The 24,822-nt window shown below is 37.9% G+C and overlaps 3 protein-coding genes across 3 annotated transcripts; 2 read left to right on the forward strand and 1 right to left on the reverse strand.

The window, feature by feature from the left end:
• The first annotated feature begins 1,262 nt into the window (after positions 1–1,262).
• Positions 1,263–4,556, forward strand: LOC111489464 (ELL-associated factor 1). The gene is made up of 4 exons (XM_023137693.1): positions 1,263–1,466; positions 1,637–2,025; positions 2,410–2,452; positions 3,818–4,556. The coding sequence occupies exons 1-4, from the start codon at positions 1,349–1,351 to the stop codon at positions 4,303–4,305; spliced, it is 1,038 nt and encodes a 345-aa protein (XP_022993461.1). The 5' UTR covers positions 1,263–1,348; the 3' UTR covers positions 4,306–4,556.
• A 477-nt stretch (positions 4,557–5,033) lies between these two features.
• LOC111489425 (beta-glucuronosyltransferase GlcAT14A-like) lies at positions 5,034–8,377 on the reverse strand. The gene is made up of 4 exons (XM_023137620.1): positions 7,218–8,377; positions 6,117–6,192; positions 5,926–6,041; positions 5,034–5,805 (listed from the first exon to the last, which is right to left on the reverse strand). Exons 1-4 carry the CDS (start codon positions 7,699–7,701, stop codon positions 5,291–5,293), a joined length of 1,191 nt encoding a protein of 396 aa, XP_022993388.1. The 5' UTR covers positions 7,702–8,377; the 3' UTR covers positions 5,034–5,290.
• Positions 8,378–22,382: 14,005 nt separating this feature from the next.
• LOC111489303 (heavy metal-associated isoprenylated plant protein 22-like) lies at positions 22,383–23,302 on the forward strand. The gene is made up of 3 exons (XM_023137448.1): positions 22,383–22,510; positions 22,605–22,680; positions 22,862–23,302. Exons 1-3 carry the CDS (start codon positions 22,430–22,432, stop codon positions 23,152–23,154), a joined length of 450 nt encoding a protein of 149 aa, XP_022993216.1. The 5' UTR covers positions 22,383–22,429; the 3' UTR covers positions 23,155–23,302.
• Positions 23,303–24,822: the final 1,520 nt, after the last annotated feature.

Raw genomic sequence — 24,822 nt, forward strand, 5'->3', positions numbered from 1 at the left:
CTTTTCGATGTGACTGCCTATGCTTTAGTGATTCTACCATAATACTTTGACAAACGCGATGCTCTAATGCACCGGGCTTTCACCTCATAAGCTAGGATTCTTACTGGCTTCCCTTTATAATTTAAGTTTGTATCTACCTGTAACGGTTTGTAGCCTATCACATGTATTAAGTCGATCAAGAACTTGATGACATGTCCCTTTATAATTTAACTTATATCATAGCATTAACATAACACACGTCAAACAATCATTAAAACATGACATGTGCAAGTGTCACAGGGCATGCATCATTCGTACAACAAACAAGTCATCCAACCAAGCCAATATTAAAACCACAACTTGGTTAGCCTAAACTAGAGTCACTGTACTCCATTGATGATATGCTATTTGAAATCTAATTCCAACTCAAAAATTCCACTATGGAATTGGCTCACATAAATTAATCTAAACTTAGCTCAAAATAGTATAAATTAACTAAAATATAGTCCATTGAACTCCTTTAAGACTGTCAAAAATGCCTCTTGAAGAGTCGAAAATGGTAGGAGAGAGATCGAATGTATCAAATTCAGCTGAATGAGCTAAAAGATCAAGCTAAAACTGTTAGAGCTAAAACAGTTAGAGCATGGATTCTCTAACTGGTTTTAGGATCATTGTCACTTCAATGTACCTGTTTACTGCTTTGATTCTTTGATATTTATTTATTGCATTGATTTTCTATACTTGTTTGTTGCTTTGCTTACTGTTTATATGCTAAAATAAATATTATGTACCTTTTAAAGAAAAAAAAAAACACTAAGTTTGTTCAAGGATAACTTTTCATCAACCATGAATTATAGTTGGATTTGCCCTAGCTTGTGTGTGTCCTTTGTCGTCCCACAAGTAGTGTATGGATTGTAGAGGTACGAAAGAATGACTTTTGAGTATTGGTTGACAACTGAGGTTTGTATTTTGTCTTGAGTGAGCTATTGTCGTGGGTGGTGTGACACGACGACATGCCAGGGAAGAACATTTGTGGGTCACCCGAGAATGATAGATGTGTTGCTGTATGCCTCTCTTAATTTTTATGTGCCAAAAATAATTTAAAAATAAATTATTTTAAATGGAAGTGGGATCAATACAATGTTCATAATTTATCCATTAATACTTGAAAAATATTGAATTGAATCTTGAAAATAAGATAAAATTCAATGGGAATTGAGTCGGATATAAATTTATATGGTTTATGTGATTTTGAACCTAAAATTATTTTCCATAAAGAATCACTAATCCACAGAGCGTCACTGCCGCTGGGACCCACCACTCGTATTTTGTACTTCCACTTTCATTCGCCCCTTTGCTTTCTCCAGCAATGGCGAACAACAACAAAGAAGAGCCGAAGACGGCGCCCCAGCCCGATCGATGGTATGATCTGTCTCTAGGTCCTTCATTCAACAACGAATCCTCCAACAAATTTTGCACTCTCCGATGTAAGTCATTCCAATTTATTCCAAATCTAAAATCAAGACACAATTGGTGTGAGTTTCCTTTCCCGCGAAACTGCGGGATGTGCGAAATCAGTTTTTGTTTTTGTCTTTGTTTTTTTCTTTTCCCCCTCAACCGTCAAATCGTTTGAATTGTTTGTCCATTGCGGTTTTAGATGAATTTAAACCCGCGTCGATCGATAAAACGAAACCGGGATCGCTGAAGAAGACCAAGGAAAATAGGGTTACTATTGAATTTCAGAACAATCAATTGGGGAAACCTAATGTGGCGTTTGTTGGTAGTAGTGAGGATTACAAGGAGAATGATGCCGTTTTGTTTTTTGATGGCGAGACATTCCGGTTGGAGCGGCTGCACCGGGCGGTCAAGCAGCTTCGGCACCTTCGTCAGCCGGGCGAATCTTCTGCCGCTGGCGTGGCCGCCGCCTCGTCCACCTCCGCCTCTGCCCTTCATTCTTTGACGCCGCCGGAGCCTCGGCTATCTCCTCCAGCGGCTAAAGTTCCCAAACCCATGCATATGGGCCGAGGCAGCTTTCCGTCGGTGCTAGTAAGAACTCTTCATGATTAATTTCCTATTGCATAAACTTATATCAAAAAGAAAAAGCATTTGAATTTTGGGAATTTCCATGCTCAAGAAGTTTCTTTAAATCTTTCTTGCTTCTGTCAGGCAAGAATCACATATTCATTTGAAGTGTTTTACTCTTCTTAACAAATGAGAAGCATAGATTGAGAAAATATGACTAGTTAACAATTTCATTTTGAAAAGTGCAGCTAACCCTTAGACTAGGTGAAGTATTGGTGTACTTTTATATTCCAGCTAATTTTCAATGAACTTTTTTTTTTTTCTATCCTTCTCCCTGTTCATTGTTCTAATACTTTCTGCTGATTGTATAACTATGCCCTTTAGTTCTAATACGTGCTGCACTTACAGGTAGAGGTGGAAAAGATAGATATTGGAGAGCCAGGAAATACAGGTCAATATGCTTTTCTGGTTCTATTATATTTTTTCTCAATTGGTATGTACTTTTGTTGCAATCAAGTGGCTGTCCATCGCCATGATATTTGTTGATTGTGAAAAGATTTCAGAGCAAACACTACCTATGATTTTGAAATTGGATCCCATACCTACTTTATCCATTGTGGTTGTTTCTGCCTGGTGGGTATCTTAGTTTACAGCATGCAGTTTTTTAATTTCTTTTAAATGAATGAAACAAGAGGCAATGCAAAAATAATGAGAGAGAAAGCCCAACAAAAGGATCTCTGTTGGTCACACATAAAACTTAGAAAAGGGCTTTGTTAAGAATGAAAGAATAATGACAAATTACGTTTGTTACAGAGATCCAAAGAAAGTAGCGATGCAGTTAGTCTGCATCTGTATACCTAAAGCCAATGTGAGAGCTGTTTTATTCCTCATAGGGGTGGATCTTAAGTTCTTGAGTGAGATATGTTAGTATGATGCAACTTTTTTTCTTTACCTCAAATCTTATTATGGGAAGATCACTGCTATTCAGTCAGGATGTAACGTTGTCTGTAAGATCCCGTCCTTACAGGCCTCTTGCATCATTCCTAACCAGAGAAACGTTAAGAATAAATGCATTTGATTGACCATTTGTCTGATAATTTTGAACTATCTTCTAAATGTATTTTTCTTCTTTGTTTCTAGATTTTTGTTTAATTTTTATTGTCAATGATTAGATAGTATGGCCCTAAATATTGAACAACCTGTTTTACTCATGAGTCAAGCCGAACAACATTTATCTTTAGTAGAATTTATTGCTTTAATTTGTACAATGATGTTGAAATCTTGTCGCTAGATGTCTTTTAATTTCTTTGTTAGAACACCATTCTTCCCAGGAATTAGTACTCCTTTCTCGAAAATTCAGATTTAGTCATACAATATTGTTCTTAATCGAACTTCCGAATGCATTATGAAATGAAATATTAACATTTCAGCAACTGGTTCGTGTAGTCTTTCAACTGGACGGTTTTAGTTAGAAAGTGCATCTAGTGTAACATTTCTTTTTGTAATTAGTAGGGCCTCATGCAACAAATTGGCATTTGTTTTTTGTTCCATTAGCAGCAACTTTAACCGTTATCAGGGGTTCATTTGTGTATGGTTTTTTAATAACATTTTTCACTCCTATACTTATTTCCCCCCTACATTTTGTTGGCTGAGAAACAGTAGAATCTTGATCTACAGAATGTGGTTCTTCATTAGCTACATAGTTCCTGTCTTATGTTCTCTGACGATTCTTCGTGTTTCAACTCTGTAAGGGCTGCTGTTTTGATTATTATCTTTTTCTTACCTCTTGTCTAAAATATGTTTATGCTCATTGCAGGTGCAAAATCTGTTGTTGCTAGTAAAGGGCCTGCTGATTACTCATCAGATCCACCAAACGTATCTGCTCCCTCTCCAGGCCCTAAGAATGATGATGAGCATCAAGATATAGATATTGATGATATTTTTGGGTCTGTTTCATCTGATGATGAAAATAATGCTGAAGAAGATAAAGTTGACGCTGGATTCGATATAAATGTACCACATCATAATGATACCGACGATGAGATTGCTGATGTGGATGATAGTGGTGACGAAGCTGAGAAGGGACCTAATGCTGCGGAAGCTCTCAGAGCTCAGGTTAATGCAGAGGGCAGGGAGGGGCCTACAGCTGCAGCAGCCCTGAGAGCTCAGGTTAATGCAGAGGGCAGGGACGAGCAGAGTTCGAGTTCTAGTAGCAGTGAATCAGGCAGTGGCAGCAGCAGTGGAAGTAGCAGTGGCAGCAGTGACAGTGAAGGAACTGATGAGGATTCGGTTACCTCAATCTGAAGAGATGATCTTGAGCTTTGAGAAGGCGTCTCAATGGAAATGAAGCTGATAAAGACCGATCTTAAGACCGATCAAAATATGCAAAAATTGTTCTCACCATCACTCCTTGTGGTTCATACTTCATTCTTTTTATTGGGGGGTTGATTTCAATGCTTGGAAAAACTCTTAGAATAATTTAATTGTAACATAGAACTTCAAATATAGTGATTTTTGTTCATGTGGTTCTATTTTACTGATGCAGGCTTAAATCTCATTTTTAATCCTTATATTTCACTTAATTGTTAATTTGGTTCTTAGATTCTAAATTTTTTGCACTTATCTTTTGATCTGTCCAAGAATTATATAATTTTGAGTAAACTATAAATTATAAAATTATCACAGAGCTCAGATTCGACAAGATGATGGCCACGCACGAGACCTCTTCAATGTTGAGTCGGGGGATCAAATACCTTGGTGGTTCATGCCGTTCGCCCTTGGTCTAAACCCAACTCAAATTGTATTTTGAGTTGAGTTTATATATTTTTCGGAGTTATTGAATTTTTGTATTTTGAGTTGAGTTTATAGATTTTTCGAGTTATTGAATTTTTTGAACCCCTAGAATTAAAACTCATCCAAAGTAACCAACACCAAAATATCACAATCTCAACTTTGAAATGAGAATTTAATGAATGAATTAGGAGGGGTGAGTCGTTGATAAAGGACGTCAGAGTAGAGTTGCGAAAATGGAAGAAAAGGAAAGAAGGGATAAATGTTCGTATTGTTTGAATAAATTGTTGAGAGCCCCATTTCAACACTTCATCATATCCAAAACCTCAACAATAATATGCCTCATCTTTTCATCTTCTCTAACCTGTTATGAACATGGCTACCCCCCCAAACAAAATCAAATCTTGTAATTTGTAACCAACTGATGTAACAATTTACCTCTTAACGCTTCGTTCGTAAAACAATGCAACTCACTTTGATCTTTCCATTGTATTGCCTTTCATTGGCATTGATTCGATCGAGCGTTCCAGTCGTCAAGAAGATTCTTTATGGACTCTTCTAACTTCTTAGCTTGTGATCCAGGCTTCAAGATATTGACATCACTCCATTGCGAGCAGGGATCCATCCACCAGCTCTTCCGACCCGAGCACCATGCCCCAGGAAGAAGTCGGTTGTGTCCCCGCTTCAAAATTTTTTGATCGACCATGTCCAGCACAGACTCATCTTTATGAAATTTTCGAGCAAATGCAGCACCACTTTCAGCCATAACATCGAAGTTCGATACATTGAGGTAAAGGGGTTCCATCTTTGGAGGATCATCCCAAATCATAAATCTTAGATCACTATTAACAGTTTTGTTCTTGAACTCATTTGAATTGCAAATGACAGAGTGAAAGTAACCTTCTTGTGATAAAACGTTGTTGTTAAAATACATAAGAAGCGTCCGAGGAAGGTTATCCCACCCGAGAACACAGAATTCAAGGAAAGATCGACTTAAGATGAACCAAGGGGAACCTGCAAACGCGTCGGAGATAAGGTCTTAGGTACAATATCCTTCAGCAAGCATTTAACCAAGTAGAATGCATGAGGAACAAAACACAAAAGAAGGAGAAAGGTAGCAAAATCAACTTTAACCTGTAAATATTTTGAAAGCATCAGGCGTTGGCCGCTTCTCAGTGGCATGAAATATTTGAGTTCTCCTAGCCAAATACAACCCTGGATCAACCACAATTGGCCGGACCCTCTGACCTCTGCATTGCCAAACACTGAATATTATACTGCAATACAACCATAACAGCATATAACGCAAACTCGTATTTGCTTACTCTTTCCACCCAAGGTCACTTGAGTGATCTATGAAATTGAGATCTCTTCTAACAGATGAAAACACATGCGACAAATCTGAAAGAACATACAAGAAAGACATTAGTTTGCAAGGAAAAGCCAAGAAACTCATGGAAATCGAGTCGAACAACTTTGTACACTTCCCAGCCTCTAAGTAAAATGCACTGATACAAGATGAAAGTAAAAACAAATGGCTGAAATTTCCAATTATTACACTTTTAAAAACTAATGATTCTCACAAACCATAAGAGATCCTCAATTATAGTCTCTTATAGATAAGATTCCTACTGGTTCTAGTAAGAAAGAGCTGTAAAGTGAATGTTAAATGAGATGAAAATGGTTGCTCTGGCATTGTTCAAATTTTGTACCAGAGAGTTCAATCCAGGTATAGCACATCACTGTTGAACCTCAAATATTATTACGGTACGAAGAAAACATCGAACTAAAACAAAGCTAATCCATCAGTTTGCTCTAATATAGAAGGTGACAGTGACTATGGTCTTTAACAGAGTAATTCTCGGGAATCGACTGTCGTATGAAGACTTCACAGATCAAATGACTCAATATGAAGAGAAGTTCTCAAGGATAAGCATTGATATTTGAATTGGTTTCATATCCCAAAAAACATATAAACATATAAAAGATCCTAAAAGCGCTTGAGAGCTCTTTCAAGTTACTCAATCTAAGAAAGCCATCAAATTATTATGATTTGGTTCACTAATCTTTCGGGAAATGCAGCAATAACATAATAAACAGAGTATCCATCCAATAGTCAGAACCTAAATATGAACAAAAAAACATCATATGAACCAAAATTGGCTAAAGGGTATAACAATCTTCCAACCAACTTCATTAACTCTGTTAATTACAGGTCAAGAAGCCCCAAATATTGCCATATATACCTCCCCTAGGTGAAGACGAGCCAAAGAATCAAATAAACAAACAATCAAACAACACATTGACATTAATCCACAGATTTGATAACAAAACACACACACACAAAAAAGGGTAAGAACTACTCCATTCCCCAATTGGCATGTGACGATAAACGCAACAAGAAACAATTACCCAATTGGCATTACCATCCTGACTGATCAGCGGGTAATCCCTGGCACTCAAAGTGATAAACCAGTCCCACCCACTCTCAATTCTGAGAAGAATCGATGCAGCATGAAGAATAGTGGCAACATTAGATGATCCCATGTAAGAGATTCGATCGGGCTTTCCAATCACATCAACATTTTCAAAGGCACGAATCGCCGGCACCGATTTCACTGTCACAGCGAGCTGCAGCCGCTCGTCGTTGGAAGCATCCGCCGCAAGATGCAGAAGGTAGCGGTTTCTGGGGTGGTAGACGGCGAGCAACAGCCTGAAGATTCGGTCCTTGTCACCACGGCCACCGGAAATGTAGTAGGCGAACGCCGGAGGATACGGAGCTCCGTGGTGGATTATTGAGGGAATGGATCGCGGAGAACTGAATGCAGAAATGGAAGAGAATAAAAGGAGGAGAAGAGAGAGGAAAGCGGCGGAGAAGAGAGTGAAGAGCCATTTCTTCTCAGCTCCCATGACGGCGACCGTCGTGCCGGTTTTAGTTCTTTTACTTTCCAGTGATGGGAATTGCAGTGCTCTGATGAGGATTCAACAGAGTGGGGCATATGGGGTAACCGTCAATTCGAGAAATGTGTTGTCGGTAGATCTTCGTTGCTTTGGCCTGAGAAAACCGCTTATCATCGACGCCGTCGAAGATCTGCGATTCAAAAACACAGACTAAAAAGATCGGAAAACTGTGAAACCCACATTCTTCTTCTTGTAATTTCACTCTGTTCCTCTCCCTCCCTTCTTCTTCTTCGCCAATCTGTAAGGAAATTTCTAGGGTTAGGGTTTTTTCAGATCAGATTTGAAGCGATTTGATCAGGAAAATGATGAAATCAAAGCTTGAGCTTAACAGGGAAATTGGGTTTTCCGTGTGTCAACAATCTCTGCTGCAGTTTTCATTTGTGCCATTAATCTTTGATGATTATTGCAAACAAAGTAACTGAACCGAAAAAAGTATGAACTCCACGCGATTTATGCGCGATTAAGGAACAAATTTATATAATTTATGCCTTGATTTGTAGTAGCGTGAAGTCCAATCGATTGAGAAAAGAGTGGGGGAGAAATAACAGATGATGCAATGCTGGATATGCCTTGATTGTAGATATGTAATAAAATGGAACACAATTTTCTTGAATGCTTCAAGAATGTATTTGTTTTTTTGTGTAGCAAAAACAATGGATGGTAGTTTGGTGGAACTTTGGTAGATTCTTGGGAGGTTAATTCAAAGGATAAAATTGTAATTTTACTATTCGAATTTCAACTTTTAATCTATAGTTAAAAAGTATATATATAATACTTTCGGTTTGAGTTGTCATGTTCGATGTACACCTCTAGTGACCCTATTTGAATTAGGACAACCACCCTAAGCTTCTATCTTAACCTATAAGCATTGATCGACGAATTTGTGACCAGACCCAAAACATGAAAAACTTGTTCATGATCTTGAAATCAGACACCTTGGCCAACTGAATGACCAAGAATCAAAACATTGGATACCTAGCATGTGCACATAGTGGTACAATTGATCCATACCCTCCGACATGAAATTACCACAACTTTCTTTTACCATATTAGGTCATTTTACAATAACAATCACAAAGCAGACATGCACATATATCTAACAATTTTAAACATTTAAAAGTCGTCTAACAAAAAATTGTCTTTAACTTAGTTTAATCACCGTTCTAAACCTTGTTTGCTAAAGTTATTTGTCAATCCCTAACCAAAATACTTAAATCAATCTTATCCAACAAAAATCCATCTGAAATAAAGGGTTGAGGTATAATGACGTTAAAAATCAACATCATTTAGAGAATCAAATAAATTACGAATGATATGAAAAGAACAATAAATTAGTAACTATAATAAAAATGACAAATATGATAACTATGGTATGGTAAGTAGTCAAGGCAAATATCTAGACATTTGCTTATAATAAATGGTCAGATATGATATATATATAGTAAACCATAATTCATGAATAAATATCGTTACCACCCCGCAAGCTGAGAGTCAGAGTTGAATGAACTCCAAACTTGGATCTAAAAAATTCAAAGAGAGGTCAAGAAACAGTTTTTGTGAATATGTTAGTAACTTGGGTTGGAGGAGACGTCTGGTTGGGTGACATAGGTTTCTTGACCATCGAAAACTTTAGAGGGATGATCGGACAATGGCGATTCGGCTTTGGCTCCTACCGGAATACGTTTAACCCACAAAGTAGGAGGGGAAGACCGGAGAAAGAAGGAGAATAAAGAGAGAAAACTATTAATAATAATAATAATAGAAGGGAAAATTCCTATAAGAATTACTAAATCAAACATTGGAAGATATAGAAATTGAAGTTAAAAATATAATGGGATGGAACTAGAGAGTATGGAAACAGAGAAAGAAAAAGAAGAAATTGGGAAAATATAAATTGACGAGTCAAAAGAGAAACTCGATAAAGTCAAAGGAGATCGATAGAAAATAGGTGTAAAGAAAAGAGAACCATCAGCAATTATGGGTTGAGAAACAACGGTGGCTTATGGACTATAGAGATGCAAGATATAGATTTCATCTCTATAGTCCACAACCCACGGTTGTTTTAAAAAAATGGGATCACTTCTTATGGACAGAATTAAAGCGATGACTTTATTATAAGAAAAGGGCGAAAGAGAGGGTTCAATGGTGACTGTGAAGAAGGAAGTGTGGACGTGGTGGCCGTTAGAGCCAGAGGAAGAAGATGACAAAAACTGAGAATGCAGACTCTAGGGTGTATTTTAGACAAAGAAAGAGAGAGAGAGAGAGGGGCGGAGACAGAATGGGGTCGGTGCATTGTGGACTATTTTGCTATCGAGCAAATGAGAAATAGTAAGTATATCTCGAGCATATTTTAACTGATTATGAAAGAGACCATTAGGAGTGGGTGAAGAGCAGTAGATCCAGAGATAGTAATTATGTTCACAACACCACCATTGTCAAAAGTGGAGGCCGGTGGTGGAGTAGTAAGTGGAGCCAGTGGAGAAGTTGTCGGCACCATAGCAGGTGATGAAGTTCCAATGGACGGAGAGAGAGAGTCATGCCCCCAGGAGAAAGGGATGAAGACGGTGTTGAAGGCGAAAGATTTGCCACAGTGGGCGAAGGAGTCGATTTTGGCAATGAGGCTAGCGACGATTTGGTTGGCGAAGAGACCCGTACAGAGCCCAGATTCTGAAGGTAAATCTCTGCAGAAGGTCGACGGACTTGTCTAAATTCTGTATATTTTCGATGAGAACACTGATGAGGATCCTGAAGTTAGGGTTTTTTTTTTTGAAAGATGAAGAGCCGATGAGGAAGAAATGAAGAGGCTACGTTGGCTAAGGGGAAACCAATTGTGGTGGAGAAGGTGAGGTTTTATGTAGAGAAGATGGCGAAAGGTGGGCTTGAGAAGGATGATTTGGAGACTAAAAGGGTGGAGCCGAAGAGTAATCAATCGGCTTTGCTTGCGGCAGTCATGGAGACTGCCCCTACGGCGTCAAAGCCGGCATGGTGGTGGAGAAGAAGATGAGTAAAGGATTCAAAAGCCATTGAAAATAATAGATCGGGGTTGGTAAGTCGAAAGGGCTCTAATACCATGCGAATATTTACTTAAAAAGCCTAAGCCCAAGCCGTGTGGTGATTTTTTTTTTTTTTTTATAATCATTTATAAATCAAATAAATTAAAAAAGATATGAAAAAAACAATAAATGAATACAAGATATTTGCCTAAAACAAAGGAACAAAATGAGTAAATAGTAGTAGAAGGAAAATACCTAGATATTTACCTATAATGAAGAGTCAAATATGATATCTATAGTAACATGTCAAAGTCATCCATCTTCACTATCACAAAATCGGTTTGTCCTGTCCAAGTTCTTATTGTTAATGTAGTTCTCTTTTACAACAGTTGAGACATGTAAGGCTACTAAATTAAAAGTTTTCATTCGTCTCCTATCTCTATGCTATAGGATGTTCAAGCGTTTCACTTCAGTCTCTATCATGAAGTTATGGGTAGTTCTATAGTGGACAATACAATTCTTTGCCACTTTAGGGTTGACCCAGGTCTCAACATGAATATGACTGCGTTCTATTGATTGTTCTATCTCACTTACTCTCTTCTGAAGAGCAGATAAAAATCTTTAAGGCCCCCATGCGAGGTTTTTCCACGTTTTCGACTAGCTATGTTTCAAATTTGGCCATCTCGTACTCACCTTTCAAGTTCATTCCAAATTTGGCTATCTCATTTTCTTGGTGGGCTCCCTTGCATGTGAAGCAAGGCGAGGGGCATTGATTTTGACTATGATTGTTCCGGGTGTAAGGTCTTGGCCCTCGAGTTCTACCTCTATGTTGGGATGATTCACATTCCCCTCCTCCACCTTCAAGTTTGTCACTTCCCCCACGTTTAGGGGAGTTGGGTCGATAATTTTAATTTCCTCCGGTTGCATATGCCTAGTTTTGGCTTATCTCTTGTGGTTGATTAATATTAAAATCAAACAATTTATCTGCTGTAGCATAGGTCGTGGAAAGGTCTTGAACTCTTTATTCGTAAAACTTGATTTCACCCACACCTTCAGCCCCTCAAAAAAATTGAAGACCTTATCTTTCTCTAACATAAGCCAAAAAACTGCTTAAGTAATCTCGGATATTGCCGGTATGCCTCAACTCTCTTAACTTTATTCTTGTGATTATCTCAAATATTCTATAGGAAGAACTGAGAGCAAAGTTCTTGTTTTAAGCTCTCCCAAGTATCCACAATACATCAACCATCTTGAATGTTAGTGTATTTAGATCTCCACCACAACTTTGCATTGTCAACTAAATTCATTGTTGCCAACAAGACCTTTGCTTCTTCCGACACAGTGTTTGTTGTTTGAAAGTACTATTTGAGGTTAAAGATAAAGTTCTCTAGAGTTTTGGATCTTGAACACCATAGAAGGGTTTATGCTCCGAAACCTTTATCTTATTGAATTGGCGCCTCAAGTTGGGGTTTGGTTCCCCATCGCTCTAATAGCGAGATTTAATCTGACTCTCAAATCCGTCATTTCATTCTTCACCACTTTCTAATGGTGTTAGTTTGGCACTCAAGCACTCAAATCCACCATTTCATCCTTGACCACTCTCTAATGTTGAGATTTAGTATGACACTCAAATTCGCCTTAAGGACCAATCCATGAGTTTTTTTTTTGTCCTAAGCGAGTTACTCTATGGGGCATGTGTGTCTTTGACGACTTTCTTTAAAATGGGTCTTTCAAGGATAGTGTCAAATGACAATGATGTGTCGACATGGCGTCCTCACCCCATGTGGCAGAGGTTGGATCATATACCCGTTGTCTGATATGGAATCCGTGAAAGATATGACATGAACACGAAAGGATCCAATGTCTCAATAGAACTCGAATGGATGGATGTTCAGGATACCTTGATATTATGAATGACATGTGGGCCCATTCTAGTTGGGAATGAATGAACGAGCTATGATAGGCGAGCATTGTCGAGCGGACAGCTACCTCTTGATTTTGTACCAAAAGAATAAATAATAAGGACCGGTTCAAATTGATGACCTCTTGATCTAAAGTCAAATGTTTTACCACTGAGCTAATGGGTCGAAGGTTGGATCGATCATAAACTGATGACCTCTTGATCTAAAGTCAAATGCTTTACCACTGAGCTAATGGGTCGAACGTTGGATCGATCATAAGGGCCCTACTAGGTTCAAACCGATGATCTCTTGATATGCAGTCAAATGCTCTACCACTGAGCTAAGGAGGACCCATGATGGGTCTTATGTTCTATCGAGCTACTCTATGGGACATACCCTATCTTGGTTGACTTTCTTTAAAATGGATCTTTCAATTGGGTGTGTCAACATTTTGTCCTCACCACATGTATCGTAGGATGGATCGTATACCCACTATATGATATGGTGTCCGTAAAAGATATGACATGGAAATAGAGGGTTCAACGCCTCAATAGAACTTAGCTGGATGAATGTTCGGGATTTCCACATATTATGAATGACACGTAGGCCCGTTCTCAATGAATTACACACCAGATTTTGTATCAAAAAAAGAAAAAACAAGGGTCAAATCAAGTTTGAACATGTGTCTCTTGATTTGAAATCAAATGCTTTACCATTGAGCCAAGAACCCGTCCATGGGTCTTATGTCCTCAACGAGCTACTCTAAGGGACATGCGTGTCTTTGGTGAGTTTCTTGGAAATAAGTATTTCAAAGATAGTGTTGGACGACATGTGTGTGTCGACATTGCGCCCTTACCCCATGTGTCGTAGGATGGATCATATATACCCACAATCTAATATGAAGTTCGTAAAAGATATGGCATGGGTCCAACATATAAATAGTACTCAGATGGATGGATGTTCGGGATGTCCCCATGTTATGAATGACATGTGGACCCATTCTCGATGGGAGAGAATAAACGAGCTATGATGGGCAATGATATCTCGAGATTGAGATGAAATGAAGGCATATGGGCCATATTAATTGGGACCCTAAATGAAAGATGTATGAAGATCACGACACAAGACATGATATTTTCTGATGGTCGAGTGGACAAATAACTCTGATTTTGTATCAAAAAAAGAAAAAATAAGGGCTTTACTAAATTCAAATTGATGACCTCTTAATCTGCCATCAAATTAATCTGCCATCAAATGCTCTACCACAGAGCTAAGGACTCATTCATTGTTTTCATTTTCTTAGCGAGCTACTATATTATGGGACATGGGTGTCTTTGATGACTTTCTTTAAAATGGGTATTTCATGGATAGCGGATGACATGAAGGCATATGGGTCATATTAATTGGAATCCTAGATGACGAGTTAAGATGTTTGAACTGATGGCCTTTTGATATGCTGTCAAATGATCTACCACTGAGCTAAGGACCCATCCATGGGTCTTTTGTCCTTAGCGAGCTTTTCTATGGGATATGCGTGTCTTTGACGAGTTTCTTGGAAATGAGTATTTCAAAGATAGTGTTGGACGACAATGTGTGTGTCGACATTGTGCCCTCATCCCATGTGTCGTAGGATGGATCGTATACCCGCAATTTGATACGAAGTCCTTAAAAGATATGGCATTGACACAAGAGGGTCCGACATCAAAATAGAACTCAGATGGATAGATGTTCGGGATGTCCCCATATTATGAATGACACGTGGGCTTGTTCTGATGGGAGTGAAGGCATATGGGCCATATTAATTGGGATCCTAGATGACAGATGCATGAAGATCACGACACCTAACATTATATTATCTGATGGTCGACTAGACAAACTAGGTTCTAACTAGTGACCTGCAGTCAAATGCTCTACCACTGAGCTAAAGACCCATCCATTGTTTTTATTTTCTTAGCGAGCTACTCTATGAGACATGGGTGTCTTTGGCAACTTGATGACATGGGTGTGTCGATATTTCTCCCTCGCCACATGTATCGTACGATGGATCGTATACTCGCTATATGATACGGTGCCCATAAAAGATATGGCATGGACATAGAGGGTCAAAATTATCTATGATGGGTGATAACATCTCGAGATAGGGATGACATGAAGCATATGGGCCATATTAATTGGGATCCTAGATGACGAGTTGAGATGCGTGAAGATCGCGACGCCGCACAGTTTAAAATATACGATCACATCAGACATGATATTTTATGATGGTTGAATGGACAACTACCTCGTGATTTTGTATGAAAAAAGAAAAAATAAGGGCCCTACCAGATTCAAACTGGTGACCTCTTGATCTACAGTCAAATGCTCTACCAGTGAGCTAAAAACCTAAGATAGATAGATGTTTGAGATGTCTAGATGTCTCCATATTATGAATAAAATGTGGGCCCGTTCTCAATAGAAATGAATGAACGAACTATGATGGGTGATGACATCTCGAGATTGGATAACCGATGTGATAGCAAAGAAACAATAAGGACCCAAGATGGATGGATGTTTGGGATGTCTCCATATTATGAATGACACGTGGGCACGTTTTCGATGGAAATGAATGAAAGAGCTATGATGGGTGATGACATCTCGAGATTGGGATGGCATGACGGCATATGGCTCATATTAATTGGGATCTTGGATGATGAGTGGAGATTTATAAAGATCATGACGACGCAACACAATTTAAAATGTACGATCTTCGTGAAAACTACCTCTGTGATTTTGTATAAAAAAAAGTCCGTTCTCGATGAAAATGAATGAAAAAGGTATGATGGGTGATGACATTTCGAGATTGGGATGACATGAAGGCATATGGGTCATATTAATTGAGATCTTGGATGATGAGTGGAGATGCATGAAGATCATGACAACGCAACACAGTTTAAAATGTACGATCTTCGTGAAAACTACCTCTGTGATACAAAACAAGAGCTCTGCCATATCAAAAAAAGGAAAAACTACGGGATTGAACTGGTAACCTCTTGATCTACAATCAAATGCTTTACCACTGAGCTAAGGACCTAAAACGAATGGACGAATGGATGTTTGGGATATCTCCATATTATGAATGACGCGTGAGCCCGTTCTCGATGGAAATGAATGACACAATTTAAAATGTACAATCGTTTAGGGCCCTCCCAAGTTCAAACTGATAATCTTTTGATCTGCAGTCAAATGCTCTACCACTGAGCTAAGGACCCAAGATGGATGGGTGTTTGGGATGTCTCCATATTATGAATGATACGTGGGCTCGTTCTCGATGGAAATGAATGAACGAGCTATGATGGCTGATGACATCTCGAGATTGGGATGACATGAAGGCATATGACCCATATTAATTGGAATCTTGGATGATGAGTGGAGATGCATGAAGATCATGACGCAACACAGTTTAAAATGTATGATGATCTTCGTGAAAACTTCCTTTGTGATTTTGTATCAAAAAAAGAAAAATAGCTCTACCACTAAACTAAGGACCCAAGATCGACGGGTGTTTGGGATGTCTCCATATTATGAATGACATGTGGGCCCATTCTCGATAGAAATGATTGAACGAGCTATGATGGGTGATGACATCTCAAGATTGGGATGATATGAATACATATGGGCCATATTAATTGGGATCCTAGATGACGAGTGGAGATGCATGAAGGTCATGACGACGCAACACAGTTTAAAATGTACGATCTTTGTGACACCAGACATGATGATATTTTCTGATGGTTGAGTGGATAACTACCTCGTGATTTTGTATCTAAAAAAGAAACAATAAGGGCTCTACCAGTTCAACTTGGTGATCTCTTGATCGACTCTACCATTGAGCTAAGGACCTAAAACGAATGGATGTTTGGGATATCTCCATATTATGAATGACACGTGTGCCCGTTCTCGATGGAAATGAATGAACGAGTTACGATGGGTGATGACATCTCCAGATTGGGATTACATGAATTCTTATGATGAGCCATATTAATTGGGATTCTGGATGACGAGTTGAGATGCATGAAGATCACAGTTTAAAATGTACTATCTTCGTGAAAAATCTCCATTTTATGAATGACACTTGGGCCCGTTCTCAATAGAAATGAATGAACGAGCTAGGATGGGTGATGACATCTCCCGATTGGGATTACATGAAAGCTTATGAGCCATATTAATTGAGATTTGGATGACGAGTTGAGATGCATGAAGATCAAAATGTACTATCTTCGTGAAAAGGAAAAAATAAAGGCCCTACCAGGTTCAAACTGGCGACCTCTTAATCTAAGGTCAAACGCTCTACCACTAAGCTAAGAACCCAAGATAAATAAATGTTTGGGATGTCTCCATGTTATGAATGACACGTGGACCCGTTCTCGATGAAAATGAATGAACGAGCTATGATGGGTGATGACATCTCGAGAGGATAAAATAAGGGCCCTACGAGGTTCAAACAGATGACCTCTTAATCTACAATCAAATTCTCTTCTACTGAGTTAAGGACCCAAGATGAATGGATGTTTGGAATGTCTCCATATTATGAATGACACGTGGGCCGGCTCTCGATGGAAATGAATGAAGGAGCTATAATGGGTGATGACATCTTGAGATTGGGATTAAACGAAGGCAGATGAGCCATATTAATTGGGATCCTGGATGACGAGTTGAGATGCATGAAGATGACGCAGCACAGTTTAAAATGTATGTCGTGACAACAGACATGATATTTTATGATGGTCGGAGTGTACACTATCTTGTGATTTTGTATCAAAAAAAGAAAAAATTAGGACCCTACCAAGTTCAAACTTATGGTACTTTGATTTGCAATCAAATACTCTACCACTTAGCTAAGGATCCAAGATAGTTGAATGTTTTGGATATCTTCATTTTATGATGACACGTGGGCCCGTTCTTGATCAAAATGAATGAACAAGCTATGACCTAAGATGGATGGATGTTTGGGATGTCTCCATATTATGAATGACAAGTGGGCTCGTTCTCGATGGAAAGGAATGAACAAGCTATGATGGATGATGCATCTCAAGATTGGGATGACATGAAGGCACATGAGCCATATTAATTGGGATCCTGGATGATGTGAGATGCATGAAGATCACGGCCACACAGTTTAAAATGTACGATCTCGTGACACCAGACATGATATTTTTCTGATGGTCGAGTGGGCAACTACCTCATGATTTTGTATCAAAAAAAGAAAAAATAAGGGTCCGGTGACCTCTTGATCTGCAAATGCTCTACAATTGAGCTAAGGACCCATCCATGCATTTTATGTTCTGAGCGAGCTACTCTGTGGGATATGCTTGTCTTTGGCGACTTTCTTGGAGATGAGTCTTTCAAGGATAGTGTCGGACGGCACGAGTGTATCGACATTGCGCGCTCATCCCATGTGTCGAAGGTTGGATCATTTACCCGTTATCTGATAAGAAGTCTGTAAAATATATGGCATGGACAAGAGAGTGCCAAACGCCTCAATAGAACTCAGATGGATGAATGTTTGGGATGTCCCCATATTATGAATGACATGTGGGCCCGTTCTCGATGTGAATGAATGAACGCGCCGTGATGGGCGATGAAATCTCAAGACTTGATATGACATGAAGGCATATGGGCCGTTAATTGGGATCCTAGATGACGAGTTTAGATGCATGAAAATTAGGACGACACAATTTGGATGACATGAAGATCACGACGATGCCACATAATATAAATCGTAGAACCTAGACACCAGACATGATGTTTTCTGATGGGCGAGTGGACAATTATCTCGTGATTTTCTACTATAAAAAATAAAAAATAAAGGCCCAAAATTGAGCTAAAGACCCATTCGTGTGTTTTTTGTGTCCTAAACTAGCTATCTTATAACGGGTGGATATCTTAGATGACTTTCTTTTAAATGAATCTTTCAATAGTTACCTATAGCACATGTGAGTCATGATTTTATAACAAATAAAAAGAAAAATTAAGGGCCCTATCAAGTTTAAAACTGTGACTTCTTAATTTACAGTTTATACTTGCAATGTTATGACTTGTAATTTTGACCAAACATAATTAGAGAAAAAATATTCATAGAATTATAACTCATGCACTAAATGAAATTGACATGGTCATCGACATTAGACCGACACTTTTGTTGAAATTGATATGGTTATCTACCATTTTTTGTCATGTTTTTCCTTCTGGATCATTTTGAAATTATTATTCCAACCGTGAATGCATTTGTATATTTCCACCATTGATTGGATTTAAGTTTGTTGCACAGTTGGATTGTAACTCTTCAAATTTAGTGAATGTTTGTATTAAAAATATATGAAAATAAGAATACATTAAAAAAGTTGCATTTTTTTCGTTCGAATTAAAAAAAAAAATCCTAGAAAATTCATTTGAATGGGTGCAGTGTGAGCAAATCAAACCTAGGTGGCAGAGGTGAAGATATGTGCTAGGGGTAGCACACGTAGTGTAACGTTCATGCTTATCTAAGGTGTGTTGCTCATGACTGCATGTCTGTTACATGCGAAACTCTTGCCTTGTCACAAACTCTTACCTAGGTGGCAGAGGTGAAGACATGTGCTAGGGGTAGCACACGTAGTGTAACATTCATGCTTGTCCAAAGTGTGTTGCTCATGACCGCATGTCTGTTACATGCGAAACTCTTGCCTTGTCACAATCATCTTTTTACCGTCAAATTTTTTCGTAACGAGCAAGTGTTTCAACAACCTTTGTTCGACTATGCAAGACGACATACATGTGGCCTTAGGCATGAGCACGACTATGCAAGACGACACACATGTGGCCTTAGGCATGGGACCGCCGGTAAAATCTCCTCGCTCGTGAAAGCGCGTGATAATGCGTAGTAAGCTATTTTATAGCACGTACAACCTTTGTTCGGCTATTTTATACTCGAATTTTGATATTAATCATATTATGACTTGAATTAATACCAATTAGTAAAATTTTTAGAAATTTGAAGCACCAAACGAATGAGAAACATGAGTAGATAAGACACACGATCATGCAAATAGCCATTTTGATTCCTTTGAGCAGTATTTATAGAGATCACTAGCATATGCTAGCATACAAGCATGAACTGCCTTATATAGCTACTAACGGCATGTTTAGGACATTTGATTGAGATAAAACAATAAGCATATTATGTTTGATGTTTGTTAAGGTTTGAAGTGCCCCTATAATGAGATATGAATTGAATGATGTATGATATGAATTTCACTATGCTAAATACTCGAAATTGAGAATGATAACTGTACTCCAAGTGAATTTATTGAGTTAGAATAGGGCGCTAGAGCCACGATGATTTTACGATAACCTAGGTCAATACGATTTTAGTAGATCAAGCACTCCAATTTTGTGAACGATGATCAGAGGTCAAAACTCTAGTGCTTCAAGAATCAGATTAGGCTCAAAGAGCCGGTCTAGAGAGTAATGAAATAAGATTCGAAATTTTAAACCACTTAGACACCCTAAAAACTTAGTTAATCTCTACCGCGCCAAGGAAAAACTAAGAAAGATTAGTTGACCTACTATTTCCTCCTATACACCATTATCCTATAAGCAACTTTAAGTCCAACCTAATAGTGTCCTTGCCAAGAAGTAGGTATATAGGAGCCAGTACCATTGAGTTTGACCTAGTTCAAATAGATTGGCACGTCAAAGTGACTAGGTGCCAGTATCATGTAGAAATGGCTAAGATTTGTCTGAATAGGGTCTTTGCATTCTAAACCCATCATGAGAGGGAACGAAGGACCACACAAGTTGACTTAGTAGCCCGACACATGGGATCACTCATCCAAACTTTTTTATTTTATGTTTCCTATAGAAGGGTCACCAATTAACCTGACATCAAAATGCTTAGAGAGTGTCACCATGCTCTCCTATAATATATTACAAAATCGTACTTCTAGACCCAAGACACCAGTAATTTAATTACAAGGCAAAGTTATCAAGCTAGGTTAACGAATCAAAAAAGTTGGCTGGTCATGACATAAACTACCAATGACTAAGTAGGAGTATTTTTTTCATTAGGTGGTACATAATATACTACTTGGGCACTAAGAGCCCTACCAAATTCGAACCGATGACCTCTTGATCTACAGTCAAAAGTGTAAAGTGGATTCTACATTAAAGAGAATTATCTAAATCGAGGTGAAAATATGATTCAAAATAGTAAAACCACGTTGAAAAAAGAGAATTAGCTCAGTTAAATCGAATCAACTGATTCAACCACATTGTCGTCGTCTATCTTGGAAAACTTTCATGCACATGGTTTGTTTTCAAATGTGAGTTTCTTTTGCTCATAGCTTGCATTATAGACCTTAATATCTTCTAGTCTCTCTTAAAAACTTGAAAATATCATTCACACGAACTTAATGAGTCGAGAATCACTAGATTTCATTAAGAAACGAGTTAGTTATGAACGTTCAAAGTTAGGTAGGTTCAACTAATTTACCTTGATTCTCATAGTACAAACTTCCTTAGCCCTCGATTCTTTCTCCAATCTTAAAGAGCTCATTCTCCCCAAATATGTAGCAACGGATTTTTTGTAGTTCCTCTCCCCATCTCCAGATAGGTTTACAGTTCAATGACCCTTTTTAGGGAGTCCTTTACCATTTCCACACACGACAATGACAATCAGCATGAGCTAAACTATCTGTGTAGTTCCTCATCCCTCTTGAGACGGATTAATAGAATCGCAGCCTCGGCCCTTGACCTATTTTTACACATGATAGTAACTCCTCAAGTAGCCTCGATGAACTATCATATCTCACCTTGGTCAAGCTCAATGGTACGAATTTCTAAACACCTACCGGAGCATTATTAAGTTTCACTCTAGACGCCAAATAGTGGTAACGAGATACTAGTGGAAATAGAAATGGTAGGCATGATAAGTTCTTTTAGTCATCCTTGTGTGTCGTGGAGATTTACTATTAGGTTCTTAGGGCGTCTAGGAAATTCAAATCTCAAACCCTCATTTTCAAGCCACTTTGGACTAGCTCATCGGGGCTAATTTGCCTCAAAGAGCTTTAGGTTCTTAACCACTAATCGTCCCTCACGATCTAGGGGTGCTCGATTTACTGAAAACGTTCTGACCTAAATCAACTTAAAATTGTCCTAACTCTAGTTACCTACTCTTATGTTAGTACAATCATACATGTTTTAACCTCATAAAAATTTTATGTAAATTAATATTTCAAACATTTTTTTAATGAAGCTAAAATTGGAAGGAGAAAATTAAATATTTAGTCAAAATTTGATTTCTTTCCCATTTGGACAAATTAATGTTTTGGTTTAAAATATATATGGTAGGAAGCCGACACAATTAGATTGAGTGATGACAAGGCTTCTTCAACAGTGATTACAAGAGCAACACAACAAAACTTAACCAATTTGATAAAATGAATTAACAAATCAAAAGCTATAAAATCAAGACACACAGCCAAACACAGTGGTTTCATTAGGTGAATAATGAAAGATAATTTATTTAATTTGGGATAAAATCCCAAAAAGATATTTAAAAGTTTTCAGACCTGTCTTTCACTGATTGGATACAAAAAGTCAAAAGATCTTTTCGTAAAAAACATTGTAAAACAAGAGTTCACTACTTACACTCAAAGCTTCTGTTTTTTTGTGTTTATTTGGTTGGTTTATTTATAATGCCCACATAGATCACAAATCCACAGCTCCCAACTGTTCTTGAGAAATTTGAAGAACCAAAAATAAGAAATGGGTATTCCTGATTTTGTTTCAGATTGGTTAACAGATAATCTTGGCTCAAGGAAAAAGAAGAAACGAAAGCCAAATCAGGTATATGTATATGTATATATATAGATTGTTCATTATCTATCATACATATATATATCTCGTGTTCATATTTTCGTTTCCTTTTGACGATTTATAGACGGTAGAGATCAAAGTGAAGATGGACTGTGATGGGTGTGAGAGGAGAATTAAGAATGCTGTTTCCTCCGTCAAAGGTCTCAGCTTTCTACTTTTGTTCATGATTATTATATTTTAAAGGCTAACTTGCCGTTAATTTTTTCATAAATATTTCAAAATCGCGATCGAAATAGAATTTTTGGATCGAACTAGTTTAAATTTTTAGACATAAATCAATTAGGCATAATAAATTACAATATATTGACTTTTGTTTGTTAGGAGTGAAGTCAGTGGAGGTGAACAGAAAGCAAAGCAAAGTAACAGCGGTTGGATATGCTGAGCCAAGTAAGGTGTTAAAAAAGGTTCAAAGCACAGGAAAGAAGGCTGAGCTTTGGCCTTATGTCCCCTACAGCGTCGTTGCTTATCCTTATGTTGCTCAGGCCTACGACAAGAAGGCGCCCCCTGGCTACGTCAAGAATGCTGTTCAAGCCTTCCCGGTCGACGAGGCGCCTGACCAGAGGTTGACGATGATGTTCAGTGACGAAAATCCGAATGCTTGTTCTATTATGTAGCAAAATAATTATGTATGTTTGGTTGAAGAGAAAGGTGGTGATAGTGATTAGGTATGAGTTGGGATTTAGATTGTAATATAGTCTCTTGAGTAGACATGTTTTTGTTCATATAAATAGCGGGTGAAATCAACTTATTTTTATCCCAAAATTGATGCTTCAGAAAGTGTTGGAAGCAAGCTATCATGAAGAATAGAAATACAAACAAGTTTTCATATGCGATAAAAAAAATAAGTGCCTATTGGATTTGAACACACAACCTCCTAATCTAGGATCAAATACTCTACTATTGGCTATCTAGCATTAAATACTCTACTACTAATAACCTCTTAATCTGCAGTCAAATTGATAAGGAATCATTATGAGAGAATAAAAATTTGGATTAACTTGTCGATCGAATACTTCAAGCCAAGAACACTTCGCTGAGATTCGAATAACTCCACAAGAAAGATCGTTCATGTCAAACTTGAATGATTCTAAACATGCAATTTAAACAATATAGAATTGCAAAAAAACTCAGTTATTGGCAAAAGGAAAGCAAAAATGTTCTTTTTATTGTATTTTCTAAGTTCCCTTCACAAATATAATATACATGACTTTCCTTCCATGCTTTTCCAGAGTTGTAACATTCCTACTTTATGACCATAATTAGCCATTGATATACATGCTTTCCTTCCATCAGACTTTTCCAGCGTTGTAACCTGTAATCTTAAAGTAAGTAAAAACCTTAAAGTACATTGAAAAAATATCATAACTCTAGATTAACATCCTCTCGAAATTTATAACCATCAAAGAATAATTGAAACTTCAGTTTTCTTCCTTGAAGTTTATCTTGTATAATTGATGTAACGACCCTAGATTTCTACTAATGTAAAGTCATCACCGTCATCAGAACCTATACTCTTACGTGGAATTAAACCTTTAAAACTTCTTCATAAAATATTGTCATAGACTTACATGTTCAAAAGCATATTTAAAATAACATAAGGAAGTACTAAATAAAACAAGTAAAACATTAAAAGTAAAAACCACCCACACTAACCTAAGACTAAGAGAATAAAGTACCACTATCATATGCATATGTCATGATCTTTATTTACATTCGTTGTAGGGGTGTAGGGGTGTCTTGCCTTTATCCGAAATAAAAGTAGCACACAGCTTGAGTATTTTAAAAGATGATCTGATGCAACTATGCATGAGGTCCCCTATAGTTCAACCCTATATACTGTTCGGTCCCCTATAGTTCGACCCTATATACTGTTCGGTCCCCTATAGTTCGACCCTATACACTGTTCGGTCCCCTATAGTTCAACCCTATACACTGTTCGGTCCCCTATAGTTCAACCCTATACACTGTTCGGTCCCCTATAGTTCAATCCTATACACTGTTCGGTCCCCTATAGTTCAACCCTATACACTGTTCGGTCCCCTATAGTTCAACCCTATACACTGTTCGCATTTAAGAACCCATTTGCATTTAAGTAATTAACTTCTAACCACTTCAAGCTCTAACACTGAGCTGAGTGTCTTGAGTTGGAATGTGAAAAAAGGATGTATCAAGTTTAAACCAATGACCTTTTAATCAGCAGTCAAATGCTTTACCGCTAAACTAAGAACTCATTTGCATTTAAAATAATTAATTTCTAATAGGATCAAGCATAACATTTTCAA

This window comes from Cucurbita maxima, unplaced genomic scaffold, assembly GCF_002738345.1.
Source record: "Cucurbita maxima cultivar Rimu unplaced genomic scaffold, Cmax_1.0 Cma_Scf00014, whole genome shotgun sequence".
NCBI classification, from domain to species: Eukaryota; Viridiplantae; Streptophyta; class Magnoliopsida; order Cucurbitales; family Cucurbitaceae; genus Cucurbita; species Cucurbita maxima.

Coding starts and splice junctions, on each gene's coding strand:
- LOC111489464 (XM_023137693.1), top strand. CDS start 1,349: ATGGCGAACAACAACAAAGAAGAGCCGAAGACGGCGCCCCAGCCCGAT. Junction 2,026..2,409: donor GCAGCTTTCCGTCGGTGCTA/GTAAGAACTCTT, acceptor CTGCACTTACAG/GTAGAGGTGGAAAAGATAGA. Junction 2,453..3,817: donor TGGAGAGCCAGGAAATACAG/GTCAATATGCTT, acceptor TGCTCATTGCAG/GTGCAAAATCTGTTGTTGCT.
- LOC111489303 (XM_023137448.1), top strand. CDS start 22,430: ATGGGTATTCCTGATTTTGTTTCAGATTGGTTAACAGATAATCTTGGC. Junction 22,511..22,604: donor AGAAACGAAAGCCAAATCAG/GTATATGTATAT, acceptor GACGATTTATAG/ACGGTAGAGATCAAAGTGAA. Junction 22,681..22,861: donor TGCTGTTTCCTCCGTCAAAG/GTCTCAGCTTTC, acceptor TTTGTTTGTTAG/GAGTGAAGTCAGTGGAGGTG.
- LOC111489425 (XM_023137620.1), bottom strand. CDS start 7,701: ATGGGAGCTGAGAAGAAATGGCTCTTCACTCTCTTCTCCGCCGCTTTC. Junction 6,193..7,217: donor CCCGCTGATCAGTCAGGATG/GTAATGCCAATT, acceptor ATGTTCTTTCAG/ATTTGTCGCATGTGTTTTCA. Junction 5,806..5,925: donor TGCTTTCAAAATATTTACAG/GTTAAAGTTGAT, acceptor ACGCGTTTGCAG/GTTCCCCTTGGTTCATCTTA.